A 27,200-nucleotide genomic window follows, 5' to 3' on the forward strand; every position below is an offset into this window, starting at 1 on the left:
TTGTAGCTAACCTAATTTACAAATAATAATACATATTTTCTTACTTCATCTCATACAAAACCAATGTGATAGAAAAGCGCAGTCAGCTATGATAGAAAATGCTTTCTGACAATGAGGTATTTTCTACTTCTGTGGAATTTTTCTTTGTCATATGCTTTTGGCCAAAGATGACATGTCCCACCATCATTCTCCACTTTACTTACGGGTTTGGCACTAAGTTTTGGTTATTAAGGAGAGCCAATCTTCTCTTAAGGAACAAAGATTTGGGGCACCTGGGTGGCTCCAATAGTTAAGAGTCTGACTCTTGATTTTGGCTGAGGTCATGATCTCAGGGTTGTGAAACTGAGCCACACATTGGGCTCTGTGCTGAACATGGAGCCTGTTTAAGATTCTCTCTCTCCCTCTTCCTCAGCAGCCCTCATCTCTAAAAACAAAAGAACAAAGATTTGCCCAGGTGAGTTCAAAAGAGGCGCCCTGAATGGCTTAGGAATAAACATACAGTCTTCCAAATTTATTCCTTTAATGGAGACAATACTTTTTGGAAGCTCAAGGTTTGCTGTGTTTGTCAAACCATCAGAGACAATTTAAGCGGGTGGTGAAATACGCTAGCTTTGGCCTGGTTCAGCTCCTGATTCTACCACTTGTCAAGTGTTCTACTTTGGGCAAATATGTTGATATTTTAGCACTGCGCCCAACATCTAGTGAGAGCTCTAAAAATAAGAGTAACTACTATTTATTAAACAACATTTTATGTTAGGTATTACATAAAGGCTTAGTATACATAAAGTGTTTAACATGCTCATTGCCTCTAACAATTCCATGAAGCAGACACTTCTGTTATGCCCAAATCACAGATGAGAAAATTGAGGCACAGAAAGATTATGCAAGTTGCTTAAGTTAAAAGTGAAAGCAAGGATATAAACTAAGTCTAACTCTAGACCAGGATCCCAAACACAATTCTATCCTGTTAGTCCCTGAATATAGACAAAACCCCAATAACTTTAGCAGTTTGAGTAGTAAGGATTGACCACTGGCCAGTCAGGGAGTTTCCAGGAACCCCAAAAAGTCCTCCATGGTATGGTCTTATCTTTCATCAGAGGGAGGTTCTGGTCTTCACCCCTATAGACTTAGAAATCCAGTCTGTGAACACACATATTGTGAATTTTTCTCCCAAAGCATTCATGCTCCCAGAGCCTGGTATTCAAAACCAGAACACCAATGTATTCATAATGAAAATTATGAATATAAATAGAAAGAAACATAATAACTAAGGGCTAAAACATTCATGTCCTGGGGTGCCTGGCTGGCTCCGTGGATAGAGCATGCAACACTTGATCTTGGGGTTGTGAGGCAAAGCCCTACATTGGGATTACTTAAAAAATAATAAAATAGAACAAATAAAATATTCGTGTCCCATGACTTGGGAATCAGATTGTAAGAGCATGAAACTTATGGAACATGGAACTAGAAATAAGGATGTCTGTTTTATGTGTCAATGTTTGATAGAACAAAATCCATTAAACTCCAAAGCAGCAATTTATCCACTTCCAAAACTGAACAGACCAGTGTAACTTCTCACCTAAAAACACTAGGATCAACACCACCAGGATTTGCCTGCTAGATCCTTTCTTCCTAAATTTTCAGGGCTGACCTGTGCTAACTCTATGTTCTTTCTTGAATTTAGGTTTTTCTTCAGATTACAGCATAATTCTTTTTTACTAAGATTCTGAACAACTATATTTACTATACTTTGATGCATTATGCATTGATTTGAACGTCTAAATTTAAAAAGGCAACTTGAGTTCCAGGTTCTTGTTGGGGAGTCCTCTCACTGAAGCCACAAAGTACTAACAGCAGCAATAAGAGACAGACCCCTCCAATGGAAGCTGCCTTCTCTTCTATGAAACTTTTGCTAGTTGCCTCTCCAGCTTCAGAAACAGAGACTGTTGCCAGCAATTTTCACCTATCTACTAAAATCTAAAAGGTAACAACCATTGTTTCTGTAGTTACTGAAGAGACAGACTGGTTGAAGATTTACACTGCTCTGCAAACTCCCTGGCTGTGCCAGCTCTGGGGGAATTTAGTGTACAGGGTGTGAAATGATTTTTTTTTTCTTGGCTCTTTGCTGTAGGTCCAGGCAGCTACAGCAAAAGCAGGGGTTCCTACTCTCAAGCAGAGCTTTCAGAATGCCTGGGAGTCTCCTTCTGACAACGATATGGAATGCCTGGAACCAGTGAAAGAGATTGGAAGCCCTACCTACCACCCACAGCAGGCAAGACTTAAAGCAGGGCAGTTACCCCAGAACTTTTGGGCTCAGGGTAACTTCAGAACCTCAAGGCAAGGAATGGGTGCCTCACTGTGTACACGTGCCACACAACAGCCATACATAACAAATCATAAGGAAAGAATAGTGTGGACAAACTCTTCTCTCCTTCTGCAGGTGAGGCGTTTACGTATCTTCAGATACAAAGAAAAGGAAGAGCCCCCTGAGGGGAGAATTTTTCAACCTTAATGGGAAGGTAGAAGAACTGAAGCCCTTGGCTTTCAGGCCCTACCATTCCCAGTTCCCTTCTACAGGATGGGAAGAATTTCAGACCCAGAGCTCCTAGTGCCTGGAGAGTCAATGATAACCCACAGCCTCCCTGTAAAGATCTCTAGATGATGTTGGAAGAGAGGGGTAGGGCTGATCAAGGAAGTCAAGATACAGTTACTAATTCTCTTCACTGAAAAGCCTAGACTATCAAGCCCACTCACTCAAGATACCATGATTTCTTACCACAGCCCACCTCTCCTCAACATTCATACATTAAAATGAAGCTCCCATCAGTGTTTAGGGGTTAATTGAGTAGGAAGACTTGGCGGCTTTAGAACTCCAAATTCTTGCAAGAGGTTTGTTTTCTGAACATTCCTCTCTGTGCACTCCCTTCTTGTCTTAATTGGCCCTACCCATTGAGGTAGATTGCACATCTTTCTCCTATATCTTTGGGTTGGCTCAAGCCTCTGACCCTTCCACTGCAGAGTCTACAAGCAGGGAGATGGCCAAAATAGGCAGTCGGGGAAGAGCACAAGCATTCCTATTGCATCTGCTCAGTCTCTCAGCAATCCTCATGTCAGGAAACCGCTCAAGTTTACAGGCTGGGGCCACAGAGATTCTCCCCTTCCTCACTCACTGTGTAACACATGGAACAAAGTATCTCAGAGGCTGTCTGCAGAGTACTGAAAGTCAGAGATGCTGTTGTTGAATGTGGGTGTTTTTCAGCAGCTCTGTTCTGGATATAATTCCTCTGACCTGCCCCCTGGCTCTGTGTGAGCTAGGTTCTGGATGACTCCCAGCATAACTCCTTACCCTTTCTCTTGCTGCCATTGGCTGTCAGGGGGATTGCTGTTCATGGTGCCAAGGTAATTCCTATTATAATTTGTTGTTGTTGTTCTGATTTCTAATAGAGAGCTGGCATACTGAGTTGAAAGACTTCCACAAAGCCAGGCAACAGGTTACCACTTTAGCAATGCTACTGGATTGATAGATTCAAAAACATCTGTTGAACATTGGCATGTACAATGTGCCACCCGATGATACGGAGAGGAACAAAGACATATAAGAAAAAGGATTCTCTCCTCAAAAAGACTACATTGTAATGGAGGCCTAGGTGCACACGGAAATCACTGTAATAAAAGGTGAGCATGTAAGGACAGGTCACCATTATACTCTTCACACCTAGAAAAGTAAAAGGCAAGAACTGCCACTGCCCATATACCTATTGATCAGCTGGGGTAGTCTGATTCTGTTTTGGCCTTGGAAGCCAATGCCAAGATTAACTGTAACGTGTTATGCACCATAAAACAAATATTTTGTAATGCTTTATGTGTGTTAACACTTTCCTTTAAAGGGATCTCTTTTAAATCAATGAAGGGGATTGACTGCCATTCACTTCCCTTTAATAGTAAGAGAAATAGAAGTTGAAGTTCTCTTCCCTGTTCCTCAGGGCAACTAACAAAAGAACAAACAGGGTTCAGTACCAGGAATAAAGTTGACTCATACTCTTAGGCTTTCTCTCCTTTTAGAACACATTGATTGAAGACTTGGAATGGGATAACATTCATTCGCATAGAGAAACAGATGAGGTCGCCAAGGAAGAGAGGGTAGGGAGGGAACAGGGAAAATTAGGTGAAAGAATAGGGACAGTGGCTGTTGCACTACCTTTGACAAAATCTCTTTATCTCAGAAGAAAAGACTGTTTCAGGAAGATTATATTCCAGGCAGAATGATGAGGATGAGTAGAAATCATATATATTCTGGCCCACCATCCTAGAAGAGAGTTAGTCTTAAGGCAACATGAATAAATATATCTTTGCAGCTAGTACCAGCCCAAGGTCCCCAGGTCTACAAAACTTAAAAAAATAAACCAACAGGAGTAGAGGCACCCAGCTGCTTCAGTCAGTATAGCATGTGACTCTTGATCTGAGGATCCTGAGTTTGAGTCTCATGTAGGGCATAGTCTATTTAGAAAAAAAAAAAAAAATCTACGCTCTAACATATAGAATTAGTCGCAGAGAGGAGGTGAAGCTTTCCCAAAGCAGGAATCTCAACAGGTGCCACTGAGCAACTTCAGGTCAAGATGTTAAGAACCTAAAACCTAGGAAGTGGCCCACACTACACAAAAGAATTGTAGGGGCTGGGCACCTGGGTGGCTCAGTCAGTTAAGTGTCCAACTTTTGATTCTGGCTCAAGTCATGATCTCAGGGTTGAGATGGAGCCATGCATCAGGCTCACTGGGTGTGGAGCCTGCTTAAGATTCTCTCTCTCCTTCTGCCCCTCCCCACCCCACTCCCACTCACACACATGCTCGCTTTCTCTCTCTCTCTCTCTCTCTCTCAAAAAAAAAAAAAAAAGATTGTAGGGGACAAGGACACGATATCTTTTCCATAAGTGTACTTCAAAATAATGACACAAAAGAAAACAGGACATGAGCTCCTACATTGGGCTCTTGTCTTTCTAGATAAAAGGGATAGAAATCATGCCTCATCTTGCAGTGAATTCTTGGCCATTTTTTTTTCTGCATCATTGCCTTTGCTATTATTCCTCCTACTGCTCATAACTATCACATAGCCTTTACCTGGTACTTAAATATTCATATGTTTGTTTTTATAAATACTAGAAACTGCTTGAAGGCAGTGATCTTATCTTTATACCTTCAATGACAACTAGCTCAGTGCCTGTTCTCAGTAGGTCATTAAGAAATGTTGTTTGATTTGATGTTATAGGAGAATTAGGGCCAACAGCTGCAAGGGCTGGCAATCCATAGGTTTCTGGCCAAGAATTTCCATGAGGCAAGGCAACATTTGGCAATTACAAGGGCATTCCAGTGAAGTGAAGAGGGAGTGTCAGATTTTGCAATAGTTCTGCAAATAAGATAGATTTTCTGGAGTGGCTGGGTTCGTGGAAAAACATGTGCTGAATGGCAAAAAGTAATCTGGGTTCTCACCTTTATAGCAATCATTATAGCAAGATATAATTTCTGCTAGATTCAATAAGAAGGGGTGACATTAGTAAGTTTTCTTAGCACTACATAGCATTATGCCAGGTTATTGTAAATGCAGAATATTTTTTTAATGCTATTGCTGACCTCAAGCTTCAAATCCTCATGGGAATTCAATGTGTACATATACAAACTAGTCAGAGAATACAAGTGTTACATTGAGTTACAAATTAAACATTATAGCATTGCTGTTGGAGGTGTCCCAAAGAAGGTAGTCTTGAGACGGGTCTTAGAAGTTCCCTAATTTTTGTGGCTCTTTGCTCCTTTGTGGCTTCACAAAGTTCTCTATCCTGTGGACATTTGAAACATAAAAAAGCTAACCACCATTCCCCGTTCCTCCATTGCCAACATTGCCAATGCCACCTCATCCCTGCCTATCAGTATTCCAAGATAGCATTTCATATAGCTGGTGTAATAACATGTTCCATTCATATCCTCTAGCCTTTCAGCATGAATCTATAACCCTAACCTGTAGAGTAACCTTTGCTCCAATTCCAGTATCCCAATTTTTCCTGCTAGAAGAACATGAAAAGAATGGGTCGTTAGTTCAAAGAGTCAGTTTCAAAGGTAATCAGGCTTTGAGGTAGTTCCTGCCTTATATTTCTATTTCTCAGTACTAGATTTCTTACTGGTAACTTTCCCTCTCCAAAATAGAGTTATATCTCCCCAAACTATCTTCTTGTCACTGAGGCCTCTGGTTTCTAGGGCCATGTTTTTTGGATGTCAACTTTCTGAGCACCTGAATCTGTATAAATTCCCTAATACCTGTTTAGAGCCACACCATGAATCTCAAGATTCATTTTGTTTTGTTACCATAGATTAAAAACTTTGCACATGGTCCTCTGGGGCTAGTTTTGGTACTAGAGTCCTAGAGAAGATGGTACACAGGTAGTCCAAGGGTCACTTATTTCAAATGTTTCTGGGCTGCAAGGCAAGAACAAGTAAGAGGCTATAGCTCTGTAATGGTCGTCATGGTCATCAACTAGTTTGTGATTCAAAAACAGCCTCAGAAGATTTCTGCTTTAAAGTATGAGGCAATGAAAGGGGTATTTTATTAATACAGCATAGAATGGATTACATAGCAAGGTGACTATCAAGACACTATATGCCTTAACATTTACATCAGATCAAATGAGATAATGCATGCAAAGTACTCAGTGCAGTTCCTGACACTCAGTAAATTTTGTTTTTTTAAGATTTCATTTATTTATTCATGAGAGACACAGAGAGAGAGAGAGAGAGAGAGAGAGGCAGAGACACAGGCAGAGGGAGAAGCAGGCTCCACGCAGGGAGCCGGATGAGGGACTCGATCCCGGGTCTCCAGGATCACACCCTGGGCTGAAGGCAGCGCTAAACCGCTGAGCCACTCAGGCTGCCTAAATGTTAATTCTCTTCCCTTTGCATGTGGATTTTAGTTTACAAGGTGCTTTTATATATATATTAAATCTCCCCTAAAACTTTGTGAATTAGTTATTTCCCCCAGAGCAGTACCTTGACCCTAAAAGTGGCACATCTGAAAAATTGTAGGGCTGAGAGTCAGACTCAAGTCTTCAGGCACCAAAGCCTAGCTCTGGACTCTTCTTACTGCACTGTGCTAGACTGAAGATTGTGAGGGCCTGGATCAGAGTGTTAACAATGCGATGGAGATCAAAGAATGATCTGTGAGCACCTGCATAACTGAGCCTCCTGAAGCCTTATTATTATATATCTTTATTTGTGTTTAAAAAAAACCCACCCGAACCCAATACTTTATTTTACCTATTCTGAGATACATGTTTTCACTTTTTAGCATCTCTGAAATTGAGGCAATTCACATTTTTCAGCTGTTTCCACTGCTTAGCACTTTCGATGTCATTGCCATTGTCTGCTTACCTACAAACTTGGTGGGTTGAATGGCTAGACAACTGAAACCCAAAGACATTTCAGTCGGTCAACCACTTAAGCAACATTTGCACAATATGAATCTTAATTGTTCTCTGAAAACCTTACATTGACACCTTTCCATAAGAACAAGAAAGCAACACTAAAATTTGCAGAATCGATGCCAGGTTGGAAGAAAATCTTAGAAAAAAAATGGAGTCCTGCTTTAGCACTGCTGCATTGCTGCTTTTATTTTTATTTATTTAGAGAGAGTACGAGTGGGGGAGGGGCAGCAGGGAGCAGGAGAGAGACTCTCAAGTGGACTCTGAGCTGAGCACAGAGCCCCACACAGGGCCAGATCTTACCACCCTGAGATCATAACCTGAGCTGAAACTGACTGAGCCACACAGGTACCCCTGCCACTGTTTTGATGGCAGAGGGTAATACTGTATTGAAAAACACAATACATAAATTTGTCAGAGTTGAAAAATGATTCAGAAGACAGACTCTGAACAGGAAGACATTTTGGACTATCCTAAGTCAATTGTTTCCCTTTAATGCAAAGCTTTTATATATAGTAAAAATCAATGTTTAAATAAATCTAAATAAGCCCTTTAAGGAGGCCTAAATGATAAGAAAGTATTATGCTGTAGATTAACTTGTATCCATAGTTTATTTCTCAGTGTAATATAAAATAATGGTGTACTCGACAATCTGTGGTATCTCAGATTCAATGAGAATGGTCATAATATATTTGTATAAGAACTTCATGGTTTATATAATAACTCATTTTGGTCATCATAATAACCTTATAATATCAGGGGCAGAATATTAACTGCAGTTTCATTTATGGGAAAAATAAGGAAGATGAAATAATCTATTCACATAGCCATAGAATCAGGAAAATTATTCATCCTAATTCAGTCCTCTAGAATAAGCCTAAAATTCTTCTTCCCCTTTAAAATTACAAGACTGATATCAATCTCAGTGCTACCATTAAAAAAAGAAAAAGCAGCTCCGATGAGAATGAACATATTATTTCAGGATAAACATTGAATATGTCCCCTTTTGGCAAGGAAACTGAATTGTCAGGATTTTAACAATAATAAATCACTATTACAAACACTATTACAAACTGCCCCTATCACATAAAAGATGTTAAATAAATAAAACTTGTGTTACTTGGGATAGTTAATGCTGGCTGTCCCAGAAGTCAAACCCTGAATTCGTACTGGCTTACCCAACAAAAATTTCTCACACATGTTAATTTATCTAGCACAGTTCAGCAGGCAGTGAAGGCTGTGTATCGCTCCACACCTTCACTCAGTAGCCAGCATGACTCAGGTTCTCCCGTCTTATAGCTGTACCAAGTGGAATATGTAACCTCCAAGCTTGTTGTGATAGGGTAAAAAGGGTTAGGGCAGGCATATTAGCTTATAACTTATTCAGTCTGAAAGTGATGCCTGAAAGTGATAAAAGTCGCTTCTTTCACAGGCCATTAACCAGAAGTAATCACAGGACGCCAATCTACCTGAAGGGAAGCTGGGAAAGACAGAGCAGCAATGGACTATTTGGTGAGTACTGTCTATACCACAGTAGTCCTGTAATTATTTCCTTGAGGGCAAGAATCTGTTTTATTTACTGATATTCTCAAATATCCAGAATTGTGTTTGGCCTACAGTGTTCACTAACAGTTACTGAATGAATAAATCAATGAATTAATAAATGGCATCTGAGGCTGGTTTTCCTTATCTCAACTATAAATCTGGAAAGTTTCCAGATAGAATTAAGATAGTCACGTTCAGGTTAACATTTCTGAAACACCTAGTGTTAAGAAGAAGACAGTGTTTTGATAAGAATTTAATTGACGTTGGCAAACTCATTCTCAAATGTAATTATAAATTACATGAAATCTTTTCTATGGGAGTTTAATGATTCTTTAAATTGACCAAAATATGAGGAAATACAACACTTGACTCTAAAAGCCAGTATGAAAAATAAATAAATAAATAAATAAATAAATAAATAAATAAAAGCCAGTATGGATTGTTAGTTTCACTTAAAAAATGAATATAGACTGCAATCTTCCTAGAAATGATTGCTTAGGGAGTTGGGAACAATTTGTCATGGTAAGAATTTAGATTGTGGTGATATGAGAAGGCAAACAGCAGTCAGGCATGGGGAAAGGACAATAAGTAGCCATCCTTTTGGCTCTAATTCAGTACCTGTTCTTAACATTACCTGCATGATTAGGAAGGCACAGAAAGTTCAATACTTGGTTTTCACAAAGGAATCTCAAAATGATTATAAGATGTAATTCATCATTTATTCAATAAATGTTTATTAAGCACCAAATGCATGCAAGGACAATGCTTGATGTTGGAGATTCGGGTGCAAAAGACAGATGTGAGTCCTACTCCAATGGAACTTAGAGTCTAATAGAGATGATAGACACTGAATAACTATTATAATAAGCCTGACACAGGTTGCAAAAGGGGAAGTAACAGGTGCTATGGAGTGAACTGGGAAACTTCTTGGTTTTCAGAAGTAAGAAAGTAGGGTCAGGGAAGATAATACAAATCCAGAGGATAAAGAAGATTTGGCATGGAAAAGTGAGGGAAAGGGAATCCCAGATGGAGAGAAAAGCTTGTTTTCACAACCCCACTATGAAATCTCAATAGGATTACAGGCTTAATCATACAGCTGGGAAAGTCGTAGAAGAAGAAAGTGACTTGTTCAAATGATGCTGTTTAATAAGTAGCTTAATTAGGACACTAAGCCATCATCTCTACCTTACAGAGCAGGGCACACAGTTGTCTCTTTAAGGTAGACTCTTTCCTGACCCAAACATAGCTAAGCCTGTCACTCCCATAGCCCATCAGGCACATCAATCAGCCATGAACCAGACTGATGTAACAGATATAAATTTTCAGCCTGTTTCACAGAACACAGGATGAGAACTAAAGAGCCCTAAATGGCTTTCCTGCAGGAAGAGGGTGAATGTAGTGGCAGAAGGGGAAGCTTCATCGGTGAGAGCCAAGCGCTAAAAGCAGCTGCGTGTGACATTTCCATCAATAGCCTCCCTCCCTCATTGTGTACGAAACCCACATCAGATGTTCTGGTTTATGATTTCAGCTTCAGAGTACATACCCTTCAAGGTCCAAGCTCATATATCTCTTCCCGGCATGGTGCCTGCTCATTAATTGGACTTGAACGTTCATCTCAGAGGGATAACCAAATACTGAGAATATAATATTGTGCTCCCTTTCTCCAACCCTCAAGGAAGTCTGGAATCTCATGGTGCCCAGCTTCTGTACTTGCTAGAAAGTAGCAAAGCACAGGCTACCAAAAAGATTGTCCAGATGCCAGAACCGTATCAGAACACAAGGTCACTTACAGCTGCTGTCTTCCCCTGTTTATATCAGCCCAGAGGACAATCCATTCTCTTTCCTTTGAGGACACAGTAAAGGCTAACTGTTGGAAGTCCCAGGTAAGTGCCACTTTATCCATTGGGTAGATCAGACCTCAGGAGAGTTAATAAAGTCTTTGCCTTTTCATTTTGTGTTTACCTCCCCAGGTAAGGTAAAGTAGGAAAATCTCTTACTTATAGGGGAGATAACAGGAAAGCCCTTATAGGCCTTTGAATCTTTTTTTTTTTTTTTTTTTTTTCTCTAGGCCTTTGATTCTTTAAGAGCACAGATCCTGAAGTGGCTGTGATACCAGCAAATGGTATGTTTGCATACCAATTAACAATCTCCAAAAATTTAATAGTTCCTGATATTCTGATCATTTAAAAATGTATTACTTTGGAGATTTCTGTTAAGTATTGGTGCTGAAATTTTGTTCTAAACATGCTGGGTCATATAATCTTTCAGATTACTTTCCCAAATATCTCAGGCAACTCTGAAAACCACTGTAAAATAAATGTCAGAGGGTTTTCTTTTTGAAGAACAAAATTACAATAATAACAATAACCTGTTCTAATCTAAATGACAGCAGTCTCTGAGCATCAGGCTGCTCATTTTATCACTGGCTGGCCACATTTACATGAGTTTTTGTCAGAAATCTTTTCATAACCAGACATTAGGCCCAATTTTGGGTGACTTGAAAGACAGGTTGGCTTGGGATGAAGCATGCTAAAGTTAGTAGTGAAGTTTTATCAGGGTTTCTTAGTCCATATTATTCCTCAACTGCCACAAGTACAAGTCTGAAGTAAAAATAAACAACTTCTACTTTAGGGCAAAGTACCTCCTATAAATTCATTCATTTAGTCTATATTCAAAGAAAATTTATATTCATTGTACTGAACAAGACATTATTGCTGCCTTATAATAGATAATTTAATGAAGGCTATTTCTACACTAGACTGTATGCTCCAAGGTCAGGTTTTGGTCTGTTTCAATTACCAATTGATACCCCAGAATAGCAGTGTGTCTCAAAGTAGGTGCAGTGTGTCTCAAAGTAGGTGCTCAGTAAATACTGGTTGAATGTATAAATGTATGAACAGATGTGTACGTGATGTTACTCTTTGAATATAACTGTGTATTACATTCTTTGACAATCACATTGTTTATTGATTAAAATTGTATAAACATCAGTATCAGCCATCAAGAACTCAGATTTTAGTAGGGCCCATGGAAACAGTTTATTTTAATTTTTACTTCTTGTAATTGGTCTGTTGCCTTGAAAGTTAATAAATAGCACTGGCTGGGGAAAAGGAAGAATGCAAGAAAGTGGGATATTTAAAGCATCATCCTGAAATTGTATTTAGAGGTTTTATTTCAAATGGGCTATTGTGAAGATAAGTACAGAGTGTGTGTGTATTTTTTTTTCTTGGCAAATGCTAATTTGAAGATTGGAAGAAAGGCTAGGTTGTATCATTTGAGATATCCTTTATCCTATTTTTTTTCCTCTTTATCCTAAGTTTTTCCATTTCTTTTTTTAGACATAAGATAACATAGTTGCCAACTATAGTATTATAAGACATAAATAGAAAGATAAAGATCTTAGGAATATGCAAATTCAAGTATTGTTGGATTCTAAACACTATCTTTGTGGCCTCAGTTAAGTTTATTTTTATTTTTTTAAAGATTTTATTTATTTATTCATGAGAGACAGAGAGAGAAGCAGAGACATAGAGAGAGGGAGAAACGGGCTCCTCATAGGGAGCCTGATGCAGGACTCGATCCCCAAACCCAAGATCACTCCCTGAGCCAAAGGCAGATGCTCAACTGCTTAGCCACCCAGGTGTCCCAGCCTCCACTAAGTTTAGACTTAACTTTTTCATCTGTAAAATAGAGGGAGTTGAGTTAAATTATTTCTAACACATCCTCCAGTTTGAATTTTCTGTGATTTCATCTGACAAACTCCCCTTTGTCATTCTTGTTGTATGTGGAATGCTCAATTTTTTTCCAGTTTTTTTTTTTTACATCACTTACCACAGATGCTTAAAATAAAATAGCTCTCCATATAGAATGTCTGCCCTTCTTTCCCCCATGTAGTCATGGCACCACTTAAAAAATTATATGACCCAGCAATTGTACTGTTGGGGATTTACCCCAAAGATACAGATGCAATGAAACACCGGGACACCTGCACCCCGATGCTTCTAGCAGCAATGTCCACAATAGCCAAACTGTGGAAGGAGCTTTGGTGTCCATCGAAAGATGAATGGATAAAGAAGATGTGGTTTATGTATACAATGGAATATTACTCAGCAATTAGAAATTACAAATACCCACCATTTGCTTCAACGTGGATGGAACTGGAAGGTATTATGCTGAGTGAAGTAAGTCAATCGGAGAAGGACAAACATTATATGTTCTCATTCATTTGGGGAATATAAATAATAGTGAAAGGGAATATAAGGGAAGGGAGAAGAAATGTGTGGGAAATATCAGAAAGGGAGACAGAACATAAAGACTCCTAGCTCTGGGAAACAACCTAGGGGTGGTGGAAGGGGAGGAGGGCGGAGGGTGGGGGTGAATGGGTGACGGGCACTGAGGGGGGCACTTGATGGGATGAGCACTGGGTGTTATTCTGTATGTTGGTAAATTGAACACCAATAAAAAATAAATTTATTTTAAAAAGTTATAAAATATATCCAAATAAATATATAAAGAAAATAAATACCACTCTACAAACCCCAATACTGATTTATAATCTTCTAATATTACGTCAGTGTCCATATTTTTATGGATATTTATTTTAAAAATAAAACTGTGGCCACTTTGTACTTAGTATTTTGAAACCTGCATTCTCTTTTTTTTTTTTTTTTTTTATTTATGATAGTCACAGAGAGACAGAGAGAGAGGCAGAGACACAGGCAGAGGGAGAAGCAGGCTCCATGCACCGGGAGCCCGACGTGGGATTCGATCCCGGGTCTCCAGGATCGCGCCCTGGGCCAAAGGCCCGCACCAAACCGCTGCACCACCCAGGGATCCCTGAAACCTGCATTCTTTATCTAGTATTACATCATAAAGATTTCCCCACATTCTTTTTTTTTTAAAGATTTATTTATTCGTGAGAGAGAGAGAGAGAGAGAGGCAGAGACACAGGCAGAGGGAGAAGCAGGCTCCATACAGGGAGCCTGAAGTGGGACTTGATCCCAGGTCTCCAGGATCAGGCCCTGGGCTGAAGGCGGCGCTAAACGGCTGAGCCATCTGGGCTGCCCAACCCACATTCTTCTAAAGCATAGTGTTTTTCATGCTGCATTTGCAATCCACTCTTAAATACTATAATTTAACTCATCTATTATTGTTAGACATCTAGGTTATTTATAATCTGTGTTATAAATAACATTGTAGTAAACAAATTTGTACAAGAATAAGTGATTATTTCCTAAGAACAAATTTTTCATAACTATGGATATTCCTACTAGTAATTTATGAGTACTGGTTTCCAGACACCCTGGCGACTATAAAACAGATTTTACAATTTAAAAAAATCTTTGCCAATATGCCATGTGAAAAACCTTAGAGCTTTTATAATTCTGAGGAACCCTTGTCAATATCCATATCTGATTATTACTGAATATTTTTGTTTTGGTCATTTGCATTTTTAATTGTCTATTCCATTACTTTGTTCATTATTCACCTTGTTCATTGCTTTTTTTTGAGACATCTCTAATTCCTCATTATTTTTTATGGGACCAATTTTATAAGATGCCCTGCAGATTCAGGGAGATTCAAAGTTGATTTTGGAGATAATAATCTAATTATGGGCCTAGACCAAAACTTCAATTAATGTCCTTTTTTTTTTTTTTTTAACAGTTTTCCTCTGGCTTATCCATGAATCATTTTGTGATTTTGTTTTGCTTTTCATTATTATTTTAGAAGATTTTATTTGAGAGAGAGCATGAGAGAGAGAGTGCACAAGCAGGGGGGAAGGGGTGGAGGAAGAGGGAGAAGCAGACTCTCTGCTGAGCAGGGAACCCAACATGGGACTCAATCCCAGGACCCTGATATCATGACCTGAGCTGAAGGCAGATGCTTAACAACTGAGCCACCCAGGCATCCCAAGACTATCAGTCATTGCTTTTTAAATCCCAAGACTATCAGTCATTTTAGGACTCTATTCTAGAACACCTTTTCCAGCAACATTTTAATAATGAAATATTTTGAATAAAATACTAAGATTTTGTTAATTTAGTGCACCGAAACATTAATACATTTTAAACATTGGTAGGCCAATATTAGATAAAGTAGCAGAAAGTTAGGACATGGCAGGTATTCCATTTTAAATGTACAACTTATTATAGTATATGTATCAAAATTACGGCAGCAAAACAAAAGATTTACATTCAGGCATGTACCTACAATTTATCACATTCTGTGGGTGGACTAGCTAGGTAAATAAATAGGCAAACACCCTGGAAGTGGCTACCTTCATCAGAACTTTAAAAAAACCCAAAACAATAATCCTTCACTGGCCTTAACAAATGTGGTGCTCTTTAGAGCTTTTAGAAGAAATACTAAGCTAGAGATACTGGAAAGACACAGAGCCCCCTCGATGGCCTCTGACTTACTGGCTGAGCAGGTTATTGTTGATAGCTGATCATTCAAAAGAACAACCTGTAACTCACTGGCCACATATGAATGACAAAGCACATCTTCACATAACTTATTATTCCCTTTTCTGAGCCTATATCTATTCTTTTCTCAATATATATTACTCCTTTTAAATTTTTCACGTTTGAGTTTCATTTGTTCTACTTTTAGAACTAGGTTTTTAGAAAAGACAAATGTTTGTGATAACTTTTTTTTTTTTGAGAATTAACTTCTCTTTTTTTTTTCTTAATTTTTATTTATTTATGATAGTCACAGAGAGAGAGAGAGAGGCAGACACAGCCTGTGATAACTTTTTGATTCTGTAACAACCACTGTGCTTATTGACTTTAAGGATATCACTTTAAGGGATCCCTGGGTGGCGCAGTGGTTTGGCGCCTGCCTTTGGCCCAGGGCTCGATCCTGGAGACCCGGGATCAAATCCCACGTGGGGCTCCCGGTGCATGGAGCCTGCTTCTCCCTCTGCCTGTGTCTCTGCTTCTCTCTCTCTCTCTGTGACTATCATAAATAAATAAAAAAAATTTAAAAAAAAAAAAGGATATCACTTTAAGGTCTTTTCTGGGGCATCCTGTTTTTTTTCTTTTAACTAACAATTTAATATTGAAATTGGTTGGTTGTGATATTGAAGTTAATCTAATGTACCAAAAGAAAAATAAATCTTAGAACCTGTTAAGTGAAAAAAAGAAGAGGACAGGAAGAATATATGCAGGATACAAAGTAACAAAAATGTTACTACTTACTCTGAGGAAGTGCAGAGAATGGCTGGGTAACAGGGTGCAAGATTGCCTTTTCACTGTGTATTCTTGTACCTTAAAAATTTTGTTCCATGTACAGGAATTAACAATTTAAAAATAGAATTATAAAAATCTTATTACACATGGTAGGCATTCAATAAACATGGAATGAAAGAGTAAATGAATTAAGGTCAATCAACATCTTAAACCTGCACGAAAGCCTTGCTGAATCTGTAACATATAGCAGTGGTGTTATGTGCCAAAACAGCAGCAAATTTTAAGGCTGTAAATGGTCAATGTCTATAAATCTCCAGAACCCGCAGAATTGTGATACAGCTAAGAAAAGAACTTTGGTTGATAGAAGAACAGCATTTTTATAAGTGGTTCTAGGCTAGTTCTTTAAAAATTCCTAAGTAAGTAAAGCCAGATTATCCTCCATTCCCCAAATCTGTAAAAGAATTACCACTCATTGGCAAAAACACCTCTTGTGGTCTAGAAGAAAATGAACTAACTCGTATTAAGAAGGCAGGTCCCAAGCTTGTCTATTGGCAGTTTTATCAACCACTGCAAAACAGTGAAATTTCATAATTGCAGGAAACTAAACGGATTTTTATTTTTATTTATTTTTTAAATTTATATGGGGGGTGGGAGAGAACGGGTAGAGGGAGAGAAAGAAAATCTTTTTTCTTTTCTTTTTTTTTTTTTTTTTTTGAGAGAAAGAAAATCTTAAGTAGCCTCCACACTCAGCACAGAGCTTGATGTGGGGCTTGATCTCACAACCCTGAGATCATGACCTAAGTCAAAATCAAGAGTCAGACGCTTAACTAAGCCACACAGGTACCTTGACTAAATGACTTTTTAAAGCAAATAAAGTTTGAATTGGGGGGAAAAACCTATTGCCACCTTGTTATTTTTCTAAATGTAACCAATCCATTACTCTCTATTACAAGGAAATTTGATATACAGATGGTCCCCAATTTAGGAGGATTCAACTTATAATTTTTTGACTTTACCATGATGTGAAGGTGATACATCCAGTAGAAACTGCACTTGGAAATTTTATCTTTTCCATGGCTAGAGATATGCATGCTGTATGATCCCCTCTTGTGATGCTGGGCAGGGGCAGTGAGCTGCAGCTCTGTTTAGCCACGTGATCAAGAGGGAAAACAACCCCTACATTTACAATCATTCTCTACCCGCACAACCATTCGGTTTCTCACTCTCAATACAGTATTCAATAAACTGCATGAGATATGCAACATTTTATTATAATATAGATTTTGTTAGATGATTTTGTCCAACTATAGGCTGGACAAATATAAGCATTCTAAGCATGTTTAAGGTAGGTTAGGCCACATAAGCTATGATGTTTGGTAGGTTAAGGGTATTAAATGCATTTTTGATTTACAATAATTTCAACTTACAATAGGTTTATTGGGATGTAACCCCACCACACAGGAAGATCCGTTCTCCCTACGTTTGCTGAGGAAACTGATCCTGAGTGATATTTTTCTGAAAAATAATAAAAGGTAGGGCAATCAGATTTTTCAAATCAACATGTTTATTGTGTCTCCTACTTCAGTGAAGGTCATCAAGAGTTTACACTAAATGCAAAGTTAACTTTTGGCTTTGTTTACTGCCTTATATTCCAAGAAAAGCAAAGCGGCAACCTGTTGTGTATTTAGGTCAAGCCTAGGGACAAGCATAGATCTAAAAAGTGAATTTCTTGGAGTAAAATAATAAAGGGATGACAATGGAATTCTAGATTCTTGTTGGGGAGATGAAGGCTGAATTGTAGAATTCACTGCAGCACAGATTCTTAAAGAATTTTGCCACAAAAAAAAAAAAAAGAAAAACTAGATAACGTTGAGCAACTCTGTGTAAAATAATTACAATGGTGTCTGGCATAGAAGATTTGCTATGTAAATGTTAACTGCATTTTTTTTAAAGATTTTATTTATTCATTCATGAAAGACACACACAGAGAGAGAGGCAGAGACACAGGCAGAGGGAGAAGCAGGCTCCATGCAGGGAGCCCGACGTGGGACTTGATCCCAGGTCTCCAGGATCACGCTCTGAGCCAAAGGCAGATGCTCAACCCCTGAGCCACCCAGGCGTCCCTGCTAACTGCTATTTATCATCATTATTATAATGAGACTCACAACTTTAAAATAATCAACAAGTTTTTATTAGACATGCTGTACCTTTATATAAAGCAATCTGTAGGATACCAAGAGAAGAAACAGTCCCTGTTTTAAGAATTTTGTAGTGATATATCTTGAAGGAGAATATCAAGTTAAATTGTTAAAGAAAAAAATATTTAGCTTCTTTGAGGCAGCATCTTTTGCTATTTTAGTTGGAGTCCTACATCAAAGGCTGAGAAAAGTTCATAGCTCATTCTTTCCCAAACAAGTTAAAAACAGAGATCACTAAAATTTAAAATAAACAAATACAGTAATTTATTACTTTTCAACAATTTTGGTGTCATAAAATCTATCTGAACCAAACTCCACATAGATCTTGAATACAAAAATCAAAATTCTCAGGGAAGTGAGGCACTTGAGTGGGAGAATCTTTTTTTTTCCCCCCCGATAAGGGTAGAATGCCCAAAGGAAAAGGCCAGGAGGAAGACTGCCTACAGACCTGATTACATGGAACTGTCCTTACCCTTCATGTATCTATATTTCCATTTTTGAGCACCTTTAATTTTGGATACCTTCCAGTCTATGAAAAGAGGAAGAAAAATACAAGAAAAGAAAGGAAGAGGAAAAAAAAGGAACTGTACTACAGCTGTACTGGATAATCCAAAGGTGGGAAATGTTCTTCAGTGAGTTAAAATTATTTTGCCATCTCTCTGAAAAGAAGTAGGCAAAAATCTTTTTGAAAAGAAAGCCTTAATTTCTAGTAGAGATTGCCCTGGAAAGGTTAACTTTCTCAACTGACAGGCAGGCACACCAAACACTCACATAATTTCAACTCCCCTCCAATAGACAATAGAAAATCTATCTTTGAAGCATTAGCCCTTTCTTATCTACCTTAAAATATACTCTGTCCCTCGCTCCCCCCAGCTTTCTCTCCTTGGGTGAAAATTAAGGAGAAATATAGTGTGCTTTGTTAACCTGAGGAAAAGTTTTCTACATGGAGAATGTATAAATTAGATCACATGTTTAGATGGCTATCTGATACCATTAAGATAATTTCTGAATTCTGCAGCTTCTGCATTCTTTTTTTTTAAGATTTTATTTATTTATTCATAGAGACACAGAGAGAGAAAGAGAGGCAGAGACACAGGCAGAGGGAGAAGCAGGCTGCATGACGGGAGCCCGACGTGGGACTCGATCCCAGGTCTCCAGGATCACACCCCAGGCTGCAGGTGGCACTAAACCACTGCGCCACTGGGGCTGCCCAGCTTTTGCATTCTTAATAATGGTCAACACATCAGGACTTTAGAATACCTGAATTTTAAAATACAAAGACTGTACACGTTTGCCTGAGGTCCTTAATACTTCTGGGGATCCACTAAGAGCCATTCCCATGGATTGGTAAGACTTATGAATATGTTTCAAAAAAATTAAGAGATCTAGGTTTTCCAAAGAAGATAGAGCAAGACATGGAGTTTAATTCTCAAGCCAATGCTTTCCCTAAAATAATCATGTACTCCCATAAAGGAAATAGGAAATGAAACATTACGTTTAATTTAGATTTGGAGGTGGCCTTCCTTAGCAATTTATTCAAGTATAAACAATAATTATGTAGAAAGGACCTGGTTACAATTACAAAACCTTATTAATTCACATTAATCAGTGGGGAACCTAAATTGCATTACGAAGAGGTTTGAATTATATAATAGAATTACTAAAACTGCTCCCTTGTTAGTCTACCTGCCTCTCTTTTCATCTCCAGGTTGTCCTGTACACAGTTTACTAGGTAGAAGGAAGAAGGGTTTTCTATGAAGAAACAGCATATACAAAGGCTAAATGATCAGGTTTGGGACTTTTTTTTTTTTTAACAATCCTGCATTTTCTGCCTATTATCCTCCTCATCATTGTCCTTCTCTATGGCCTCAGGATTTTGAAAATAAAATGAAAATAGCCTAGCCTTTAGCACAGGCTGAGTTAAGTAGACTTAGGTTTAAAAATCTTTATTTAACTTTAAAGAACTTCTAAGCTAAAAATTGCTTAGTGACGTAGCTCTAAGTTTGGGGAAATGGGATGGGATTTCTCTTGGTTCTTGGTAGAAAACTTTTGTTTAGGAGCATGGTTGCAGTGATAAAGAGCTCTCCCCAATAACTCTTGGAGTCCATCTCTCCCTGTCATTCCATTGGATTCTGTTAGTGGGTTTGGTTGTCAACATAGCTTGAATCGCGCAGTCCCATGTTATGGTTGAAGCACATCTTGGCTGTTTCACCCATAATGTGGTCTCATACCTGAATTGATCAAAGGAATGACTAGTGAACCACCAGGGTTATACAAGATGGAGTTAAAAGGCTTCCAGATTAACACATCTTTTCATTGGAAACAGAAGCAAAAACTCTTTTCTAGCCTGACTGGGTCTGATGAAAGAGGACATGAAAGCACTGTATGTAGTGCTCTACTTAGATAACTATCCTAATGAGTGCTACCTGTTTGCAATTTGTCTTTGTGCCTCTCGTTAACTTCCTGTGACATTTACCTTTTCCAGATTCTGGTTCCCACTGATGTGGCTTTGGCAAGTATACGTAAGACAAAATAATGAGGTGTGTGTGCATGGTGGGAATGAAGGAGTGATGAAAACAATGGCTGCCTCAGAATGGTGTATTCTGGGACACTAGGGTGGCTCAGCGGTTGAGTGTCTGCCCTCGGCTCAGGGCATGAGCTCGGAGTCCCAGGATCGAGTCCTGCATCAGGCTCCCTGCATGGAGCCTGCTTCTCCCTCTGACTGTGTCTCTGCCTCTCTCTGTGTCTCTCATGAAAAAAAAAAAAAAAAAAAAAAAAAAGAATGGTGTATTCTGAGCTTGGTAAGATTTACGATAGTTCTGGCCCTGAGGTACTGAGTATACTAGCAGTCCTGGAGGGTGGTAGCATAGTACAAAGAGTATTGCCCTACTACAAGATTTTTCAGTTTCTTTCTTGCTACTAGATTAGAGGTGGTTAACTGTTAAGAGGTATATTTGTAGACCTAGAAGACTTAAAGAGGGCTCTGCCAGAGCAGGATAGAATTAAAGTCCTCAGTCTAAGACCATGAGTTTGAAGACATTAGAGAGAAAAGAACTTGTGTGTAAGGAGTTTGCTCGGAAACTGAGGCTGAAGGCTGTCCCTTGCAAAGGATGTATGCGGGCCATTTCAATCACTGTGGCCATGGTGACCAAAATGCAACCATGCTCTGAGATGAAAAAATTGTGGAAGAAGTGGTCAGGAAGTCCACTGGGTCTCTTAGGTCTGAATCCTGATCTGCCAGAGGTGACATTAAAAGGAGAAATCTCCATATACGGAGGAAATTGCCAAATGTTGTTACTAAAACTCTTGTTCTGACATTAAACTTTTCCTTGGGGATTTACATAAATTATCACCAACACCATGAGGAAGACCGGGGGTGGCTAGCACTCCCCATTTTGCCTGCCTTCTTTTTTTTTTTTAAGATTTTATTTATTTTCGAAAGAGAGTATATGTGGGTCCACAAAAGGGGATAGGGGCAAAAGGAGAGAATCCTCAAGCGGACTCTGTGCTTGGCCCTAAACCTGATGCAGGGCTCAATCTCACCACCCTGAGATCATGACCTGAGCTGAAACCAAGAGTTGGATGCTTAGCTGACTGAGCCACGCAGGCACCCTCCCTTTTTGCCTGCATCTTAAATAGCGTGGCGGAGTCCAAGCTGGAACAGACTAGCTTCTGCTATATATTTTGCATCCTCTCCCCAACTGCCTACCTATTCCTCATTTTCTAATCCCCCCCTCCCACAATTTTCTTCCTTCCTTCCAAGATTTTATTTATTTGACAGAGAAAGCGAGAGTGAGACCATGAGCAGGGGAAAGGGCAGAAGCAGAAGCAGGCTCCCCACTGAGCAGGAAGCCCACATCAATCCCAGGACCCTGGAGATCATGACCAGAGCCAAAGGCAGACACCCAACTGACTAAGCCACCCAGGTGCCCCCACCATTTTCTGTCATTTTTGTTTTCCCCTTCATACTGTTTAAAAATAAAGTATTAGGAGTTTAAAGAATTGTTTTCTTTTGTATGTATGATGAATAATGTACAATGTAGAAATGTCAAGCAAACATGTACTGTAGTTAGTGCTGTAAAGGGAAGAGCTTCATGAAGCACACTTGAAACATCTGAACCCTTGGGCCCATACCCAGTGGGTATGGACTCACTTCCACCCCACTGCTCACCACTCTTTATTATCTTATACTGAGCTGATTAACTTTTCCTAGTCCTTGAAGACTTTCCAGTTTGAATCTGTGACTTAGATTAAACCTAACTAAAATTCAGGGATTAAGCAGAGTAATGCACCAATAAACAGACTTACAAAACATGAGTATTTGCCTTCCCTTTGGGTCCAGGAAAACCTCTTGGCCTGGCTCCTAGTGGGCAGCTCTGTGGCAAAGGCCATTTCCCTCATAGCAGTAAGGAGGGCCTTCAACATTTTTTAACTCCCCGAAAAGGTAAATCCACAAGAGTCATCTTCTACCTCTTTTATGTTCTAGGTTTTTCTTTGTGAGGACCTTCTTCCTCTATAAACGATTGACAATGAGAATGTCTTATTTAAGGATACCCTTCCACCCTACCCAAAGGGGTATAAGCTTATTCTATGGCCATAAAAATAATCCTACTATTGTACAAGTGTAACATCTGAACCCATGGCTTGTATAAAAGGCAAGCTGGGGGGAGAGAGGAGGCTTCACTCTATTAATACACAACTCAGAAGTGGGGTTGGTAGTCCCTGGACCTTACCTGGGCACAGGTGTCATAGATATTGTACTGCATGGAAGCACTGTGGCAGATTCACAATTCTCAGAGGTCACCACAGACTGAGCTCATGGTTTATTTAAGCCTCATTTTGTTCACCAGTGCAGAATCAAGATCAAGTTAGAACCCCCAGGTCTACCTGGCTACCCAGGCAGGTGGATACATAAAGCTAGTCATTATGATCTAAGAGGCCTCCTTCATTGCATGTACCACTCCTCTGAGTCACATCAGGCTTGAGGTACAGCTGTTCAGGAGTTCCAACTGCCTGCTACTGCTGTTGAGTAGGGGCCATAAGGTCCAAGTTCTCACAATAAAAGATCGCACAGCATGTAATACGGGCACCAGGACACCCAGAACTTCCTGGAATATAGGTGATCTTAAAATTAAGCTTTAAAAAACATGTCCCCATTTAGTGCCTAGAAGTGCCTTGTGAGCATGAGAGTAGTTCCCTACAGTGCATTTTATGGTTTCAAAGGCAGATTTTGTGGCCAACAGCTTTTGTTAGGATTGTTTAGCCCTATGAGGGGTAGAAGGAAACCAGAAAAGGATTTTCCTAAGTCAAGATGGCCTTCAAACTCTAGGGATTAGTCTCCTATGGTATTAATAGTTATAAATGACAATTTCTGCTCATGTATTATTGGTGACAACTATATGATGAATACTTCCTGATGATTCCAGAAAATATTGATTATATGACCTTAAGCAAGTTACTTAACCTCTTGTATCTGTATGTGTAAAATGGGGATTATAACAGTATTTAGTTCATAGCATTTTTATGAGTACTACATGAGTTAATATGTGTAAAGTGCTTAGATCAATGCCTGGCATATAGTATGCACTCCCTAATCCTAGCTATCATCAAGTTATCATTATGATTTCCAATCCCCACCCCATCTGCCTATAATACTAAAGATGGAAAGGAAGGAACTTTGGGTTAGCCAGCATCAAGGAAGTAAGACAGGTCTGGCAAATATGTAGGACCATGCCTAGAAGGAATGCTTGCCAGGAAAGATCTTAAACAATGATATAGGTTACAAAGAGTCTAGGCCAAAACTGTCTCTGTGCTAGCAGCAGTAAGAAGTATACCATAAGCTATATCAGACCAGAAATGGAGTGTATGAGAACTGTATAGCCATATTCAAACAGAGCCTCAGGCAATTTGGTTAAAATAAACTGAATTAGATAAACAGGTCAAGGGTGACGGGCAATGAGGGGGGCTCTTGATGGGATGAGCCTCCCTGACCTGAGCTGAAACCAAGAGCTGTACACTTAACCAACTGCACCACCCAGGCACCCCAGGATTTTATTTTTAAGTAGTCGCAATGCCTAACATGGGGTCCGAACTCACAACCTAGAGATGGAAAGTTGCACACTTTACCAGATGAGCCAGCCAGATACCCTAAGAGTTCTCTGCTTTAAAGAATGCTTTTTAGCATTGACAGTATCTCCTTTACGCTAGTTATGTGCTTAGTAAACTCTTTTTTTCATACATGACACAAAGCAAATTTCAAATTTCATTTTCCATATTCCCCTTTGAGTTATTATAAATTATAATAGGGACATTATTCTTAACCAATTAAGCACCATAGTATTTTTTAAAAATCCCTTTCTGCTTTGTTTGGTGTTAGTGAAATGGGGATAATAGCATCTTCCAGCAAAGAAATGATGGAATTAAGGTAATGTAGGTGAGGTATGTACATTCCAGAAAAAATATACTCTAATTTTATTATATTTCTTTTCTATATAAATCAATGGGGTAACTTAAATAGTAACTTATTGTTAGGAATTTTCAAACTTTTGCATTTGCAATTCTCATCCCATTACTAATTTCTGAGGTTACAACTCTTACCTTAATATCTGTGGAAGTTTTGCTCTCTTGACAAGCTTGCCAAGAGCAGATTACCCATGCATCATCCATCTATTAGCTTTTAAAACAGAAAAGTAAAACTGGGGAATTTCATGCTAAAGCCGAAAGCCACTAAAGGACGCCATGCCTTCTCTGGCTTTGATGTAATGATTTTGAAAGACTCCATGATGAATTTTTTTTTTTATTTTAAAAACCACACTTGGGAAGTGCCTGGGTGGCCCACTTGGTTGAGTGACCAACTCGATCTTGGATCAGGTCATGATCTCAGGGCCGTGGGATAGAGCCCTGTGTCACACTCCACCCTGATCGTGGAGTCCACTTGTCCCTCTCCCTCTGCTTTCTGCCCTTCCCTCCCAGCTCTCTCAAATAAATAAAATCTTAAGGAAAAAAAAGGACAGCTTTTCAAAAGCAAAAAACAAACAAAAACAAAAAAACAAACAAACCAAAAAAACCCACCATACTTGGTACAGTAAGAAGACCCTAGAGCCTGCAGATCTGGTTCTTCTGATCCTGCCACTTATTAGATGAGTGGCCAAAAAGCCTTTTGGCTTCTCTGGGCCTTAATTTCCATTCTGTAAAATTTCTCAGCTCTAATTCTGATCCTGTGCTTACTAGTTTATTTCTTCAATTTCTCTAATCAGGAAGAAATCTGGCAGGAAAGCAAGAATTTTACCTGTATCATTTTTTTTTAAGTTTTTTTTTTTTTAAGATTTATTTATTTATGATAGACATAGAGAGAGAGAGAGAGAGAGAGAGAGAGAGAGAGAGAGAGATGGGCAGAGACACAGGAGGAGGGAGAAGCAGGCTCCATGCCGGGAACCCGACATGGGACTCGATCCCGGGACTCCAGGATCACGCCCCGGGCCAAAGGCAGGCGCTAAACCACTGAGCCACCCAGGGATCCCCCTACCTGTATCATTTTATCAGTTTTGCCAGCTCACCCATCCTATTTCTACTTTTTAAGCTGACCCCCTTTCCCCTGCTTCTGACCTTTTCCTCTTAAGCACTTTATAAACACATTACAATATTAACTGTATTGTAATTGTAAGCACTCACAAACACTTGTCGAGTGCTTTCCAAGTTTTACCAACCCCTTCTGCAAACACTCTTATTTGATTATCATAACAGCTCAGGCTGGCATATATTACCTTGATTTTACCTGGCCCAGAAGAGTTCAATGAATTAATTGTCCAAAGTAACACAAATAATAAGATATGGGAACAAACCTTCTCATTCCAACATCTATACTCTTTCTACAACACTACAGTTCCTACTAAGAGCAGATCCAGATTTTGTGCAGCCTGAGGTGTATACAATTTTGGTGGACATTTTCAAGAAAAGGAATACAGAATTACCACAGAAGACCAATATGATCCTGTGAACCCATTGTTAGGGCCCCCTTTAGGGCCATGGAAGGAATCTATTCAAATGAAGTGCTTTTAGGATTAACCTCTAGGATCCAGTTTCATGGTTTTCCATAGTTATACAATTATTTAGTGCTTACTGTATGCCAGACTTAAGTAAAATACTATTTTTATTATTATAAAAACCCTATGAGGTAGGTATTGTCCTTGTTTCACAGAGCAGAGAATGAGGCTTGGAGAGCAAAATAATTTGTCTAACAATACAGAGCTTGTAGATGCCAAGTATCAAAATTGGAACTCAGATCTGGTTTCTGGGTTGATATTATAAAGCTACCCCACTCCGTTCCTATTCAGGTTTCCTGGGAATCAACTTACTCTACCACTTCCCGCTACATTCTATAGTTCTGGCTCTGATAAAGTTCACGTCTGAACCAGTCCCATTTTGTCTCCCTAACTCAGTTCTCTTACCATCCACCATCAATGCTGCTACCACCCCATCATTCCTGAAGCACTGCTGTTCTAAATCCTGAAATGACTTCCTCCTCTGCATTTATCCAAGGTGCAAAGCAGTTACCGCTCACATGCACTGCATGGCCACAGATTCCATAGGGTCTTCTGAGGCACTGAACTATCACCGAAAACCTTCTTTGTGTGAAACAGAGGCAGAGGGACACCTGGGGGGCTCAGCGGTTGAGCCCCTGCCTTCTGCTCAGGGCGTGATTCTGAAGTCTCAGGATCGAGTCCCAGATTGGGCTCCCAGCCTGGAGCCTGCTTCTCCCTCTGCCTGTGTCTCTCGTGAATAAACAAATAAAATCTTAAAAAAAAAAAA

General features: G+C 39.3%; 2 protein-coding genes and 2 long non-coding RNA genes across 31 annotated transcripts in view; 3 read left to right on the forward strand and 1 right to left on the reverse strand.

Annotated features, from left to right (window-relative positions):
- LOC119864006 overlaps positions 1–2,284 on the forward strand; it is a 28,840-nt gene extending 26,556 nt beyond the window's left edge. Inside the window, exons 4-5 of the long non-coding RNA XR_005372790.1 lie at positions 1,809–1,984; positions 2,132–2,284. This is a non-coding gene — a long non-coding RNA (uncharacterized LOC119864006). The remainder of the gene's footprint in view (positions 1–1,808; positions 1,985–2,131) is intronic.
- The window catches only part of LRIG2 (leucine rich repeats and immunoglobulin like domains 2), a 153,660-nt gene that overhangs the window by 125,225 nt on the left and 1,235 nt on the right, over positions 1–27,200 (reverse strand). For 9 of the 28 annotated variants that reach the window (XM_038562318.1, XM_038562306.1, XM_038562317.1 and 6 more), the window contains exons 1-2: positions 23,126–24,432; positions 17,622–17,709 (exon numbers count right to left, since the gene is read on the reverse strand). The exons of 5 other annotated variants lie outside the window; for them this stretch is intronic. Coding sequence is in view for 1 of the 23 variants with exons in the window: in XM_038562315.1 (XP_038418243.1) it covers positions 23,126–23,142 (17 nt within the window). In the remaining 22 variants the exon portion in view is untranslated. Of the gene's footprint in view, positions 1–16,203; positions 16,273–17,621; positions 17,710–23,125; positions 25,710–27,200 lie in introns of those variants that run through there. 14 more of the 28 variants (XM_038562321.1, XM_038562305.1, XM_038562320.1 and 11 more) reach the window with 8 other exon arrangements.
- On the forward strand, positions 3,449–13,023 carry LOC119864007. The gene is made up of 4 exons (XR_005372793.1): positions 3,449–3,675; positions 8,892–8,971; positions 10,680–10,887; positions 11,073–13,023. It is a non-coding gene; the product is annotated as an uncharacterized LOC119864007 (long non-coding RNA).
- The window catches only part of SLC16A1 (solute carrier family 16 member 1), a 58,317-nt gene continuing 54,481 nt past the window's right edge, over positions 23,365–27,200 (forward strand). The window contains exon 1 of the mRNA XM_038562333.1: positions 23,365–23,511. The gene's annotated coding sequence lies outside the window, so the exon portion shown is untranslated. The remainder of the gene's footprint in view (positions 23,512–27,200) is intronic.

Source organism: Canis lupus, chromosome 17 (genome assembly GCF_011100685.1).
Source record: "Canis lupus familiaris isolate Mischka breed German Shepherd chromosome 17, alternate assembly UU_Cfam_GSD_1.0, whole genome shotgun sequence".
In the NCBI taxonomy this organism is placed as follows: Eukaryota; Metazoa; Chordata; class Mammalia; order Carnivora; family Canidae; genus Canis; species Canis lupus.